The 14,482-nt window shown below is 34.8% G+C and overlaps 2 protein-coding genes across 3 annotated transcripts in view; one reads left to right on the top strand and one right to left on the bottom strand.

Moving 5' to 3' along the window:
* The first annotated feature begins 23 nt into the window (after positions 1–23).
* Positions 24–14,313, top strand: fbxl6 (F-box and leucine-rich repeat protein 6). Of its 2 annotated transcripts, none has more exons than XM_030147351.1 (10): positions 24–91; positions 2,901–3,496; positions 4,394–4,552; positions 4,702–4,765; positions 6,595–6,726; positions 7,605–7,712; positions 7,811–7,924; positions 10,604–10,838; positions 11,254–11,497; positions 13,926–14,313. In XM_030147351.1, exons 2-10 carry the CDS (start codon positions 2,979–2,981, stop codon positions 14,053–14,055), a joined length of 1,704 nt encoding a protein of 567 aa, XP_030003211.1. In that variant the 5' UTR covers positions 24–91; positions 2,901–2,978; the 3' UTR covers positions 14,056–14,313. The 2 variants fall into 2 exon arrangements, with proteins under 2 accessions (XP_030003211.1, XP_030003212.1); XM_030147352.1 differs by having other exon boundaries at positions 69–91; positions 2,927–3,496.
* eppk1 (epiplakin 1) overlaps positions 3,785–14,482 on the bottom strand; it is a 41,892-nt gene continuing 31,194 nt past the window's right edge. Inside the window, exons 3-4 of the transcript XR_003936610.1 lie at positions 4,602–4,662; positions 3,785–4,506 (exon numbers count right to left, since the gene is read on the bottom strand). The gene's annotated coding sequence lies outside the window, so the exon portion shown is untranslated. The remainder of the gene's footprint in view (positions 4,507–4,601; positions 4,663–14,482) is intronic.

Genomic DNA, 14,482 nt, shown 5'->3' with positions numbered 1-14,482 from the left:
GGGGTCTCCACCAATTGTAGGCGAAAGGCGAAATGCATTGTGGGTGTATATTGTGGCTGGATTCCTCCCGGTGTATGAAGTAGCCTAGCAGGTAATGTAAAATATCACAAAATAATACGAGAAAAATTTGTCTAAGTTATCATTTGTGCAGTTCCTCTTATTGGTAGTTGTTCTAGGTTTACCTGGATGTTTGTGAAAGCCCTTATTTACCCTGGTTATCGTTCTTTTTGCTTCCAATCGAAAGCGATACAAGTCCAGTTGAACCTAGAAGAACTACCAAGAAGAAAGAAAATACGAGAAACCGATTCAAAATACAACATAGAATTTATTAATAACAATGTAGAAGGTTTCTAAGCATTATTCTGTAACATCATGCTGTCCTGCGACTTATTAACGATGTGTGATGATGCGACTAAGACAAATGTTCACTGGTTAGCTAATGTGGACAATGAAGGCGATAATGTAATATCTAGTTAAATAAGGAACAGTTTTTCTACGAACAATCGACCTTTAATGACATTATTTGTATTTATTTATTTAGTTACAGGACAGTGTGTATTGGCATTAGTTACAAAGACCAAGATGCATGCACCAGGTTTAGCAGAGAAGCTCATTTCCATCTGTTGACCTGGGCAAACGACCATCACAACAAACATCACTTAGATAACAAAGTCATAATATACTGGAAGAAAACCATTAAACATGACAGATATAGAAAAGTCTGCTCAGATTGAACAGCTTCATACAAATACACAAAACACATACAATACTTTCCAAAAATACACTAACTTTCCTAGAGCAAGAACAAAGATGTGAAAGATAGAACGAGAAGAAGAGAAAGCGAAGAAAAAAATGGAGCAAGAAGAATAGATAGATAGATAGATAGATAGATAGATAGATAGATAGATAGATAGATAGATACGCTAATTGTGCAATTGCAAACCAGACATAAAAAAAGTACATGTTAAAACTATTGGGCTACAATCTTCAATAGAACTAACCAAGACAGTGTATCGGCTAAAATTTGCTTAGAGGTCTTATTTCTGTCTTTGTGTGTAAGAAATCAATATAAGTGAATCCCTAATGGAACTTTGTGTTGGTAAATGCAAGTTATGCAAATTTACAGCATTTCAGTTAGTTTGCAACATGTTGATGGTTATATGAACTATGTTTTCAGGTCCAAAATGTCCAATTTCATCACAATTAATGCTATATTGTCATGCCACAAATGGCCAAGTTATATTTGAACTGAATTTACCTGTAAAACAAATATTCTATTCTTTTAGATTCCCCAAATTTTCTTACAAGATTCGATACTACATATCACATGTTTTATTTTTACAGGTTGCAATATAGAGTATGGTGCTGATACATCCTGCTTATGTTATGCCAATACGTATATTAAGAATGTCACACGTCACTTTTTAAATCAACAGTTTTCTAATAATAAGCATTTTTATAAAGAAATAACAATTCTATATTGTTATTTACTCTTTAGTATGATGATAAACTATACAATAAATAAGCAACATGTTGATGGTCATATGAACTATGTTTTCAGGTCAAAAATGTCCAATTTCATCACAATTAATGCTATATTGTCATGTCACAAATGGCCAAGTTATATTTTAACTGAATTTACCTGAAAGACAAATATTCTATTCTTTTAGATTCCCCAGTTTTTCTTACAAGATTCTATACTACATATCACATGTTTTATTTTTACAGGTTGCAATGTGGAGTATGGTACTGATCCATCCTGCTTATGTTACACCAATACATACATTAAGAATGTCACACTTCACTTTTTAAATCAACAGTTTTCTAATAATAAGCATTTTTATAAAGAAATAACAATTCTATATTGTTATTTCCTCTTTAGTATGATGATAAACTATACAATAAATATTTCTGATCCTAGTTTTTGCACAGGGATCATTTGTGGAAACGGTGACATGGCTGCCGAGCATCAGTATGATGGGATCCGTAACAACCATGTCACATCCGTCCACTGCCACATTTTGTGTTTTTGTGTCAGCTGTTATTGTTTTAGATCCACAATACTAACATTTATGAATAAGAGGGGAATTAGCAATAGTAAGTATATAAGTTTATTCCTAATAAAGTACTGGTGCTGACCAGAGCATCATGGGTAATGTCACATCCGTCCACCAGCAAAAGTTTTCACATACACATGCTATTCAAAATCCAATATTTCTGAAAATAGAGCTTCCACTGTCAAATAATATCAGTAGTCTGTGCACAAATGCATTAGCATTATTTCAACACAGTTCTATGCATTTCTTACAACTTTTTTTTTTGACAAAAATGGCCACTCATTTGACCCCCTAAGTAAATTTTAGCCGAAATAAATAAGTAGATAAATAAATAGATAAATAAGCTAATTGTGCAATTGCAAACCAGACATATAAAAAAGTACATGTAAAAACTATTGGGCTACAATCTTCAATAGAACTAACCAAGACAGTTTATACAGTACATGTGTGCAGAGATTAGTACAGCACTGGATTTGTTTGACCAGACTGGGGTCTTTGCTTTAGACACTAGAATGCATATTAGTTTTGGCAGTGCTGGTTAACTAGGAGCAATTTTTTGTAGCATTATCAAAACATTTGTAAACAGAGCAGGTGTCGATGCATGATCTACTGCTTTGTATTTATCTCTTCCTCATATGAAAAGCCTCTACCACTCTGCTAAGACTGTGTACACAGCTTTGAAACTCTAACACAATGAATGTGGATGTATTGTTTACTTTTTAACTATTACCAGTCACTAAGTACATTCTTTATTTATTTTCTCTTCATTGTATTTTCCATGACATTAGATGAAATCAGATGCACAACTATGGCTTAATCTTATTTTATGATTTCCATTTTCAGATTCCACTATGCTACTTGTTTTCCAAACCCGGATTTTCTTTGAATAAGCCTTGTGATAAATATTAGAAATCAGCAGCGATGGACTCCTTCAAAGCAGAATCTCAGGAAGGAAATGAAGTGGCTGAACCCAGCACATCAAAAACACCAGATCAGGGAACAAAGAAACCAGCATCACAGAAACCAGCTTTAAAGAGGAAATCAGATGTGCCTCAAAAGAAGAAAGCGATAAAGCCAAAAAAGAGAGTTAGCAGGTCTGCTCAGCTTGGATACACTGTCCATGAAGGAGAAGATATGCTTCTTGTCATATCCAGCACTTCTCAGTACAACAGCTCAAACTGGACCACTCAGAGGAAGGGAAACAAGAAGAAAAAGTTAACAGAAAACAAAAAGAAAGTCATTCAGATTAAGAAAAAAAAGACAGTTCGTCCTAAACCTAAAGTGGTGAATAATCCAGCGGTAAAGGAGAAAGAGGAACTTGCTTTTGTGCCACAGGAACCAACAGACAACAGATGGGGTGAAAGTGTCCCTGAGGAGGTACTCGTCAATATTTTTCAGATGGTCGTTGTCCAAGATGGTGCTGTACCATTTCTTTGCAGGTAATAAATAATTATTTTATTTTTTATTTTTATTATAATTTTTTTTTAGATTATTTGCACATCATAGACAGCAAGTGAAAAAGTTAAAAAAAACAAAATAAAAAGTTTTCATGATTTTCATGCAAGTAACACCATTGTGCAGGAGAGGATGGAAGCCAAAAAAGACTTATGTAAGTACCTACCTGGAAGTAAACAATACACAGGAAAAAATGAATTAAAAATACAATATAACTGAAATAATAATCTAAAGAAAAAACAATATAAATACAAATCAAATGATATATAGCCTTACATGTTTCTGGTATTAAACAAGATTTATACGATGAACAGACTTTTTTTTTTTTTTTTACTATGTTATGCATTTCATTCTTTTGATGTGTATTGTATTCTTCTATAAACATTTTTTATTCATCTATACAAAGCATCACCTACCTGCCTTTCTTTAAATTTTGTCCATACACTGTCAGTTGAGTTACATTATGTTACAGTTAATTTTGTGCTTTTACATCAGTTGCTTTGGAGTAGAAATAAATAATAATTAAAGTGGAGTGTGATGCAAATGTCACAAAAATAAGTTCAATCAATCAATTTATTACAAAATTATTACAAACAGTTAAGATCAACAGTTCATTTACAAGATACATTTTGTAAGAGGACACCCCAGAAGCAGTCCTCAACTTATAAATGGGGACCCTTAAATGTTAAACAAGTTATTAAAGCATTATCATTTACCTTAATTATTATATGTGATGTTATGTGCATTTTTCTTGCTGTATTGATAACATTACCCTTAATTACAGACTGTTGTTGGTTTGCGTTGTCATTTCACTTCAGTACAGTTCATCTGCAGACTTTCCATCCTCATCTGCTCCACTTTTTTGCATGTTTCTGTTGCAGAGTGGGAAGCGTGTGTCGTTTGTGGAACGCTGCTGCCTCCAGTCCAGTCCTCTGGCGTAGAGTCACTATCGGTTACTGCTGGATTGAGCCGAGGAGGAGCCAGCTGCCTAAAACTGAGAAAAAGATAAAGGACACTATAGACTGGCTGGCTCAGCACAGGTATGTAGTTTTGATTTTCTGAACATGTTTGGCTGAATATTTGGCCTACTTTATGTTGTCGTCTGCCATGTTTGTTTTCAGTTAGGTTAGTGGTTGAATCTTGGATTGACCTGAAAATGAAATGAAAAACCGTGTTTCTTGTTTTTTAGATTCTCCCAGCTGCGAGAGTTTTCACTGTGTCACTGGATAAAGAATGTCAGCTATGCAGTTGAAGTAAGTCAGGGTTTCTTCTCAGAGGATTTCTGGATTTGAAGATGGATTTTTTTACTTTTTCAAATCATGTTATGGCTACTCCTTCAAAATGTCCTAAGCCCTTAGTCATGTCTTACTTACCCAGCCATCACTTGTTACTTTCTTCACATATGGGCCCCAACAGAGCAGCTGATCTCAGAAAATCCACTTTCATACACCATGTACCTTCAACTTGGAACAGTATGCAGAAAAAAACTGACTTGCTTCATTTTATTTTTTTCAATAGGGTCATTCCATGGCAATTCAACCAATGGTCCCCACATGACCCCCTCAGAAAATTCTGAAAAAATTCACTCTTGTTCACCTGCCAGATAAACGAAGTTTGTTCAGGATTATGAATAGAATTCCCAAAATTAGGCTGGCCAGCATCATAAAAAATCTGGGAAATCTTAGCTACATTTATGTCATTGACCCTGGTGAAGTCGGGTCAACTGGCCAGCTCCATCCAATTTTCCAGAAGTCTCTACTACAGGCATCAACCTGAGCCAGTTCTGGGAAATCTATAATTATTCTATCTGAACCATCATGCAGTTCCACACCCTAGTTCAAATATCTTGAGCATTATCATAACTTGTGCAATAATCAATGCCATTATACTGTTAAAAATGCCATTTACACCTACGTTTGTATACAGTTTGAAGAAAATATAGTCATGCAGTAAAAAAAATATTAAAAATAGAACCAGTTCTATCCCAAAGCTAAAATTTTGTTCACAACATCTTGAAACATATATGAAGACATGGTAAAAATGTAAAAATTTTCATTAACTGGCCACATGGTAATTTGGGTGCTCAACTAAAGAGTATTTTTGTGAAAAATTGAAATCGACCCATTTTATTCATTGCCTCACAGCAACACTTTTCATCTAAATGTAGTCTTTTTGCAGTATATTGCTGCATCTTGACCATAAGAATCCATGCAAAAAAAATTAGGTCTCTACATTCATCCATTATGGCACAGTGCAAGCCTGAAGAGAGAGGACATTTGGAAGAATTAGCCTTTTGGCCTGATTTCAAGGCCTCATGGACCAAACATGAAGGCACCTACAATTATTTTGATGCAAAATAGTCTTTTCAGCGGGATTTCGCCCCAGACAGTAAGTTTCAGCAGTGTGGCTTGAATACCTAAGGAGATATAGCTCCTCAAAGTCGGCCGAAAAGCAAATTTGCAAAATTAAAAAAAAAAAAAAAAAAAAAAAAATTTTCAAAGGGCTGTATCTCCTAAACTATTACAGATATGACATGAAAATTGTGGATGTGTTCGTTTATCTGGTAGGTGAACAAGTGTGAATTTTTTCAGAATTTTCTGAGGGGGTCATGCAGGGCACTTTCCGAAATCTGGTTGATTTGGGATGGAATGACCCAATATGTATATATTATATTTTACTTCTAGTTGATTAATTTGTCTAATATTTTAATTACATCAGCTATTCTGAAGGTTTTATTGTTTTACTGAAATGCCTTCTCTTGTTAATAGGTTTAAAATAACACTGTTGTCTATATAGGTGTCTTTTGTGACTATTTACTTAGTTTATATTATAAATGAGGCCTCTACCTTATTAGATTTCAAGAGAAGAGCAAAATATGATTTCTTAAATAGTAATGAAAGGCTCAGTGAACAACTAAATGAAACTATCAATTATGAAATAAAATAATGTAGTCAGTGTTGATATTAGGATTAATATTAGTACACTTATCACATTACAGATTCTTTGTTCTTAATCAACATATACATTTTGTCTTTATTATATGCTTTTTTTTTTTTTTTGTTTATGTTGTGATTTGATTTAGGTTGTGTCACGGTTCTGTCCACACCTTCACTCCCTCACACTCTCCTACTGCTCTGGCGTGTCGGAGCACGTCTTCCAGAGCCTGGGTGTGCACAGCCGGGCCCTGCAGAGCATCAACCTCCAGTATTCAGAGGTAGGGTACTTAACAGTCCACAGCAGTAAACACTTTCTGTACAATTCCACATTATATTTAACCACATAGTGCAGTGGTTCCCAACCTTTTTTGGCTTGTGACCCCATTTTAATATCATAAATTTCTGGCGACCCCAGACATTCAAAATGGAGACATTTTTTTGCTAAAATTAATTTGTTTTTGATCATGTAATAGTTTGCTATACTATGTTGCAAATAAACGTTAATTTTGGACGATAATTTAGTCTATATAATGTATATTATTATGGACGGAAGCAGAAAAGCCAGGTGTAGATTACTGCACAAAGTGAGAATTTTATTTTTCTTGGTCAGGATGTAGAAATAGTTCCTATGTTGAAATACACTCTACATTTTGATCGACCTTTGTGTTGTGTTCTGATCTGTTTAAGTAAATAAGAATTTTTTTTTTTTTTTACCTGAGGCTCATTTTATGTGAAGAACAAGTCAATAATGTGGTGTGTACGTTCACTAAACCGGAGGATTTATGTAACTGTAGGTGAAAACGAAGAGGGAAAATGGATAAAAACTACAAATTAACTGGCTGTTATGTAAATGTGAGCCATAAGTTGGGCTAAACACACATGAAATATTTGCTGTATACTAGTGCTGAAAAACTTATTGGCACATCCTCTTATAGAATGTTGAATTTATTTACAATGTTAAATGATATAAAAGATCCAGAAACCAAGGTTTAAATGTTAGAGGGTGTTTTTCTTTCCATTTAAAGAGTATTGGTCTACGAACTGGAAGAGTGGCAAAGGCAATCCAATTTTTATATTTTTGATTAAAATGAAAAGAATGTGATGTAATGCCAAATATTGCGATTCTTGCCTCAGATGAGAACATACTTTAATGTAGTTTCAGGTTGATGGACTCCTGACCTTCCTCGAGACACACGGAAGGCAACTCAGACAACTTTTGTTCACTTGTGGACTAAAGACTGACGGACTTCTGGCTGCAATCACTGTAAGACCCCATTTCTCCTCATCCTTTCTCAATTTGAGTATTAACATAAAAAGCAAACATGATCGTCGATAACACACAACATTACATTTGTTTTTCAGAAGGGATACTGTCCTGACTTGGAGTTCTTGGAGATCAATAAAAAGCTGGACGCTAAAGAATGTGAACTTCCAGTTTACATCCAGGGACTGCAGACAGCGTGCCCTAAACTTAAGGTAGATGGAGTATTTCAGATTTCTATACAAATTGTACTACTGAGTCTCATTAATGTTATGTAATATAAATACAGCAACATAAATTCCTTGATATGAAGGTGATGTAAACTTAAATGAAGAAACTGATGTCTTTAAATGATTTTTTTTTTTTTTTTTAACAATTTTTATTTCTCATTTAACAGCACAATACAATCTCCTCAGCTTGAGGAGCAGGAAACGAGCAAAAGAACAGAAAAAACAAAACAGATGAAAAGAACAGCTTGTGATGGTGTCAGAATATTAAGGACCCTTAGTAGATACATTTGTCTCTGAATGTCAGCCATTTTCCCCAGTTTTTCATTAAGAGATTTTCTTTTAACTTCAGTTTATATGTCAGATGTTCCATGACAAGTCTATCATCTATGATTGAAATCCATTGTTTATACGACAGAGTATCAGTCTTAAGCCAGTTCTTTGTTATGGCCTTCCCAGCCACCAGGGCGATCTTGCCAAGATATCAAATGATTTTTTTAATGTCATTTTCCTGCTGCTGCTATGCATGAAGTTTGATTTAGTCATTTTAATTTGTTAATGGTTAGTTTTACTTTTGTTGTTATGAGTTTAGTTTAGGGGCAAGATTTCAAAAAGATCAGAAAAAGTATTGTGTAATATTAAAAGTGGTACCAAATAGGACTTCTTCTGACAGACATCTGCTGGTGTAAACAACTAAGAAATGAGAAATTTAACTCATATACACCCAAAATACAAGGATTATTTATGAATTAATTGAAAACTAATATATCTCCATAATTCTTGTTTATTTAATTTTATTTCATTTATTTCGTTCATGGATGTGCATTTCATCAGCAGACATTCAATAATCATCAGGTGAACAAACATTTACACAGCCATGCTCAAGAAGGAGCAGGATGAAGAAAATCTTATATTTCCTGCCCCCTCCTAAATAATAATAGCCTTAATGGTTAGCGATACACGACTAGCTATAAACCTTGCACAAGACAGCCCAGGCTGTTTTCATGGGTCGTTTCACGTTGGTAGAACAATCTACCAAACGCCTATTTTTAAGAAGCTCTCAAAGACCCAGCTCTTCAGAGCGCACCTCCTGTCCTAGCACTTTCAAACATTCCATTTTAAATCAGATACAAAACTGGAAGAAAAACTCCAAGGCATTCCCTTTGAACATTAAAATGCTTTTATTACCATGGTATGGTCATATCTAGTTTTGTATCTACTTTATGAATCCTTTTTTTCCAAAGAGTACCTCAAACAAACACTTTTTTTGGTCCTAGAAGCATTCCTTCACATGATTTTTTTTTTTCCATTTTAAATGTATTATTATGTTTATTCAGTTGTTTTTACTTGGTATATTTATTTCACTGTTTTTAATTGTACAGCTGTTTTTATGTCTTTTAATGTATTATTGTATTTTAGTCTAGCATTTTGCTTTTTTATTCCTTTATACGACACTGTTTTTAATTGTGTTTTCTGTCTTTATTCTTGTATTTTATTCTTTTATTTTGTTTTTTCTATTGTAAGTCGCTTTGGAAAAAAGCGTCTGCCAAATGCATAAATATAAATGTGAAGTCACACTGTATAAAGTCAGACAAACCAAATAAAATACATCCAAAGATGATACAAAATGAATACAAAACCAAGTGCAGAACTTACATATCCAGTAAGTACAAAACAAACAAAACATAGGTCAATATATTATTTTAGTTTCGTAAACCCTTTAGTCTTACCTTTATCCATAATACAGTTTCAGTTGTAAAGTTGTTTTACTCTATTGCAGGGGTCTCAAACTCATTTTCTTTCGGGGGTCACATTCAGCCCGATTTGATCTCCAGTGGGCCGGACCAGTAAAATAATAGCATAATAACCTATAAATAATGACAGCTCCAAATTTTTGTCTTTGTTATGGTGTAAAAAACCCATTAAATTATGAAAATACTTTTATAAACTATCCAAACAAAAAAGATGTGAATAACTTGAAAAAAATGAAATTTCTTCAGGAAAATCAGTGCAACTTTAACAATATGACACCTCAAGTTATCATTTCTACATGTGCATTATGGATCAGATCTACAAAGACACTAAACACTGAGGAACAGGCAGAAAATGGTTCAAATTGTGCTTAGTTTTTTTCTTTAGACATTTCAGGTTGTTCATATCTGTTCAGGTTTTTCCATTTTATTGTTACAGGATAGTTTGTAAATGTAAATATTTTCACAATTTAATGTTATTTTTTGCACTAAAACAAAGATACAAGTTTGAAGTTGTCATTATTTATAGACATAATGTAATATTGCTTTTTTCACATCAAACCCAGAACAAAATCTGGAGTCATTATTTTTTTTTAGGTAATTATGTTATTATTTGACTGTAGATCATATTGGTCTGTATGTGGAACCTGAACTAAAACCAGTTCCACAGGCTTGACTGTAGAAGTTTTGCACTTTGGAAATTCCTCCCACGGGCCGGATTGGAACCTTTGGTGGGCCGCATTTGGCCCCCGGACCGCATGTTTGAGACCTATTGGGTGGAAGATGCTTTTTCATACCTTGACAGATCAGATAATAACAATACAACAATAAAAAACGACAGTTGTTCATTCGTCTTGTTTTTCTTAAACCAGATTTCTCACTGTTAAACTTGTGTGTTTATTCCATATTCCATCAGACGTTCCGGATGCTGAATGTCAGGCCGCTACATAAAACAATGCGTAATGCTTGTACAGATAGCACCTCAGGCTTCCCGCTGCTGGAGGAGCTGTGCATAGCCACCACCTCTTATTCTTACATGACTGACAAAGAACTGTGGGATATACTTTTTGGCTCCACCAAGCTGCGGGTGCTGGACCTGCGAGGCTGTTCTCGAATCACACCTTTGGGTCTTGCAGCTCTGCCCTGTCAGGGTATGTTTACCTCCGCCAAGGAGGTTATGTTTTTTGCTGGCGTTGGTTTGTTTGTTTGTTTGTTTGTCTGTCCGTGTTCAAAATAACTTGAAAAGTTATGGATGGATTTGGATGAAATTTTCAGGAAATGTTGATACTGACACAAGCAACAAATGATTAAATTTTTGTGGTGATTTGGGGGGGGGGGGACTGGGAGATAGGGCTGATCTGCCTTGGCGGAGGTCTGTGCTCTCCGAGTGTTTTTCTAGTTTAATTATGAAATCGTGTGTAATTTTGAAATAATCTATCGTAGACCCGAGTACTTACTCTGACTCTAGATTTGTGAAAGTCACTCATCTGTTTGTATCCATTGTCTCGATCATAAACCTGTTCATAAATCTGTGTCGTCCTCTTGTCCTTTCTGTAAATTTTGCAGAGCTGGAGTGTCTGTTCTGGGGTCAGTATTTCAGCAGCAGTATTGGATTATCGACGCCCAAGAAGGGACTTCATTTGCTGACCCAGAAATGGAACCAAACACTACAGCAACTGGACATCGCAAACCAGCTGTTCAGTGAAGATGACCTGGAGATGGCCATGAGTCATCTTACCCAGGCCACAGACGCCGATACCCTGCGTTCACTCAACCTTAGTGGGACCAGGATCACACCGCCTGCTCTCAGGTACGTCCTCTTAACCCAAAGTTAACCCTTTCTTCAAGTGTTTTTAAATCAGAAATACCAGAGAAGAAGAAAAAAAGGTATAAAACTTTAAAGTTTTTTGCAAGCTGAATGGACAGTGTGCGGGATACCTTTTTTCTTCTTCACTTGTACTTCGTGCTCCTACATACCTGTCCCCTGAAGACTTTTTAGGTGTGCACCAACCTCCATACCTCCAAATCAGAAAAAAAAAACAGACTTTCATCTTTCATCCAATCACCCCAAATAACATATTGGGTTCCATGCTACATTCTTTGTGAATAAAAATAATTATTACTGTAATTATTAAATAATGACTGTTTATTCAAATTTATACAATCAGCGGTTGTCCTTTGCCAAAATCAACTTGTTCTGACTTGTTTGTCTATTTTGTAAATCATAAAATAGAAATTCTCACACCTTTTTGGCCATCTTTGTCCCTTTGTTTTTGAGTAATATAGAATAAACTAGAAAAGCACTCAGAGCACAGACCTCCTCCAAGGCAGATCAACCCCACCCCCTCCCCCCCTCCCCCCCTCCCCCCCTCCCCCCCTCCCCCAATCACCACCATCCTGGTGCCAGTATCAACATTTCCTGAAAATTTCATCCAAATCCATCCATAACTTTTTGAGTTATCTTGCTAACAGTCAATCAATCAAACAAACAGACAGACAGACAAACCCAGATGAAAACATCTGCCGTTCCTTGGTGGAGGTAATAATTAGACAATTAGAGCAATTTAAGATCAGAGAAACATAAATTGATGGATTATCACAGTCTAGCATGTAAATTCAGTGAAGATGTTTTTTTTTTGCTATCTGTCATCTTTCTAGGTCAATATTAAACTGGTCTGATATGATTCTGTGTTAAGTATAATTATCTCCCAGTCCAACTGGAAACTATACAACTTATAACGTGTAAATATGGGAGTGATGAGTTAAAATTAAAGTGTTAAATTATGCTTTTTTTTAAACCATAAGGACCCAGTATTACTATTGTGTCAGTTCCCAAATGATTTTTCCTCCATATTTAACCTTCCTTAAGTGAGTTATCACCATTTATTGTAATATTATCTTCTGTTTTTTTTATGGTTTTTCTGTGAAAATCAGGTATTTTCCTATATTCAATTCACTGATCATGTAGCTGTTCATTAAAGCTCAGATTAAAGTTGAGTTATTAGATTAGAAACAGAGAAAACAGAAGAAAAAGTGACTTTTTCAGTGAAATCTATCATTAACTGAACATAAACTACGTGTCTCCATCCACTGTCGTTGATCAAACTCCATTGATTTTACTGGTGAATCAATGTTGTAGAAGATGATGGTGTTTCCACGTTCACTATGGAGCCTCTGAACGTCCAAATGGGTCATATCTGATGACCATGAAAAGATGACAAACTGCATTTTACACCAGTTATTTTATGCATTAATAGGATTAGTGGATCAACAGATATTAAACACTTTAGATCAGTGAATGGTTTTGGTTGACAGTGGATGTTAGGGTGTTTATAGGTTAAACAAGGCTGGATCAGTTTTATGATGGAAATGATGTTTGACCGTTCCAACCGTATAAAGTAAATTAATTATCTAGTACAGGGGTGTAAAACTCATTTTAGTTCAGGGGCCACATTCAGCTAAATTTGATCTGCAGGGAGCCGAACCAGTAAAATAATAACATAATAATATATAAATAATGTCAACTCCAAACTTTCCTCTATATTTTACAGTGAAAAAACTAAAATTAAACAATGAAAATATTTACATCTACAAACTGTCCTTTCAAACAATGTGAATAACATGAACAAACTGAAAGAATAAGTGTAAATTTAACAATATTCTGCCTCAGTTTATCATTTCCACATGTTCATTATAATGTACAGATTACAGTGGATCTACAAATGCACAAAACATTTAGTATCAGGCAGAATGTTGTTAAAATTGCACTTATGTTTTTTTAAGACATTTCAGGTTCTTCACATTTGTTCAGATTATTCACATTTTTTGTGAAATTATACTTTGTTTTTGTGTAAATACATGAAAATATGTACATTTACAAAGAGAAAAATTTGGAGTTGTGAGTATTTATAGATTATTATGATAGTATTTTACTGGTCTGACCCACTGGAGATGGAATTGGTCTGCATGTGAAACCTGAACTAAAATGATTAATTTCTTAATATCTATTTTTGCATTTCACAAATTCATCCCAAGGGCCAGACTGGACCCTTTGGCGGGCCGGATTTGGCCCCCGGGCCGCATGTTTGACACCTGTAATCTAGTACATTACCGAACTAATGCTTTGAATCCAGTCTATGTGTAAACTGGATTCACATTTCTAAACCTTGCAGATTTGGTAAATGTGTTCTTTACAAGCGTGTCACTAAAGGTAAATGAATATCTGTTCTGTTTTTCAGGTCAATAATTAGCCAAACAACTTCTCTCAACTACCTCAATCTGTCATCCTGTCGTTATCTTCCAAGAGGAATGAAGAGAATTTACCGTGGCCAAGAAGACATTCGGCAGCTACTGGACAAGATGGAGTAACTGAGAGTTTTTTGTGGTTAAAAAAACCATAAGTAAAAACTGGACACACCTCACTGCACTCAAGGCCTCTTTGTAGATCCGTCATGGGGTATTTGTATATGTTGTTTAATGGGTATTCACACAAAATATTCACTTCATGTAAAAACACAGGAATCATTTAAAAATAAAGTGGAGAAGACCCACAGGAACACTTGGTGCTACTGATTTCTCTTAATGAGCTGGATTTTAAATACATTTATGAGTCACATCCATTGTAAACATACAGCAACTTTGTGTATATATGAATTATGTGAATGACATGTATGCATTTTTTTTAACAATGGTTTTAAAGAACTTTTAAAATGAAAAATAAATGCTCAACATTTCTATGTGTTGTGTAATTTTCTCCACTAGGTGGTGCTGCACTCTCCAGAAAAAATCTAAGTAT

This window comes from Sphaeramia orbicularis, chromosome 11 (assembly GCF_902148855.1).
Source record: "Sphaeramia orbicularis chromosome 11, fSphaOr1.1, whole genome shotgun sequence".
Lineage (NCBI taxonomy): Eukaryota > Metazoa > Chordata > Actinopteri > Kurtiformes > Apogonidae > Sphaeramia > Sphaeramia orbicularis.
The sequence above is the reverse complement of the archived record's forward strand: the minus strand, read 5'-3'. Positions and strand labels throughout refer to the sequence as shown.

Bases quoted from the DNA above. Each gene is read 5' to 3' on its own strand.
- fbxl6 (XM_030147351.1), top strand. From the start codon at position 2,979: ATGGACTCCTTCAAAGCAGAATCTCAGGAAGGAAATGAAGTGGCTGAA. The intron at 4,766-6,594 runs GTAAGTCAGGGT...GATTTGATTTAG, and splicing joins ATGTCAGCTATGCAGTTGAA to GTTGTGTCACGGTTCTGTCC. The intron at 7,713-7,810 runs GTAAGACCCCAT...TTTGTTTTTCAG, and splicing joins GACTTCTGGCTGCAATCACT to AAGGGATACTGTCCTGACTT.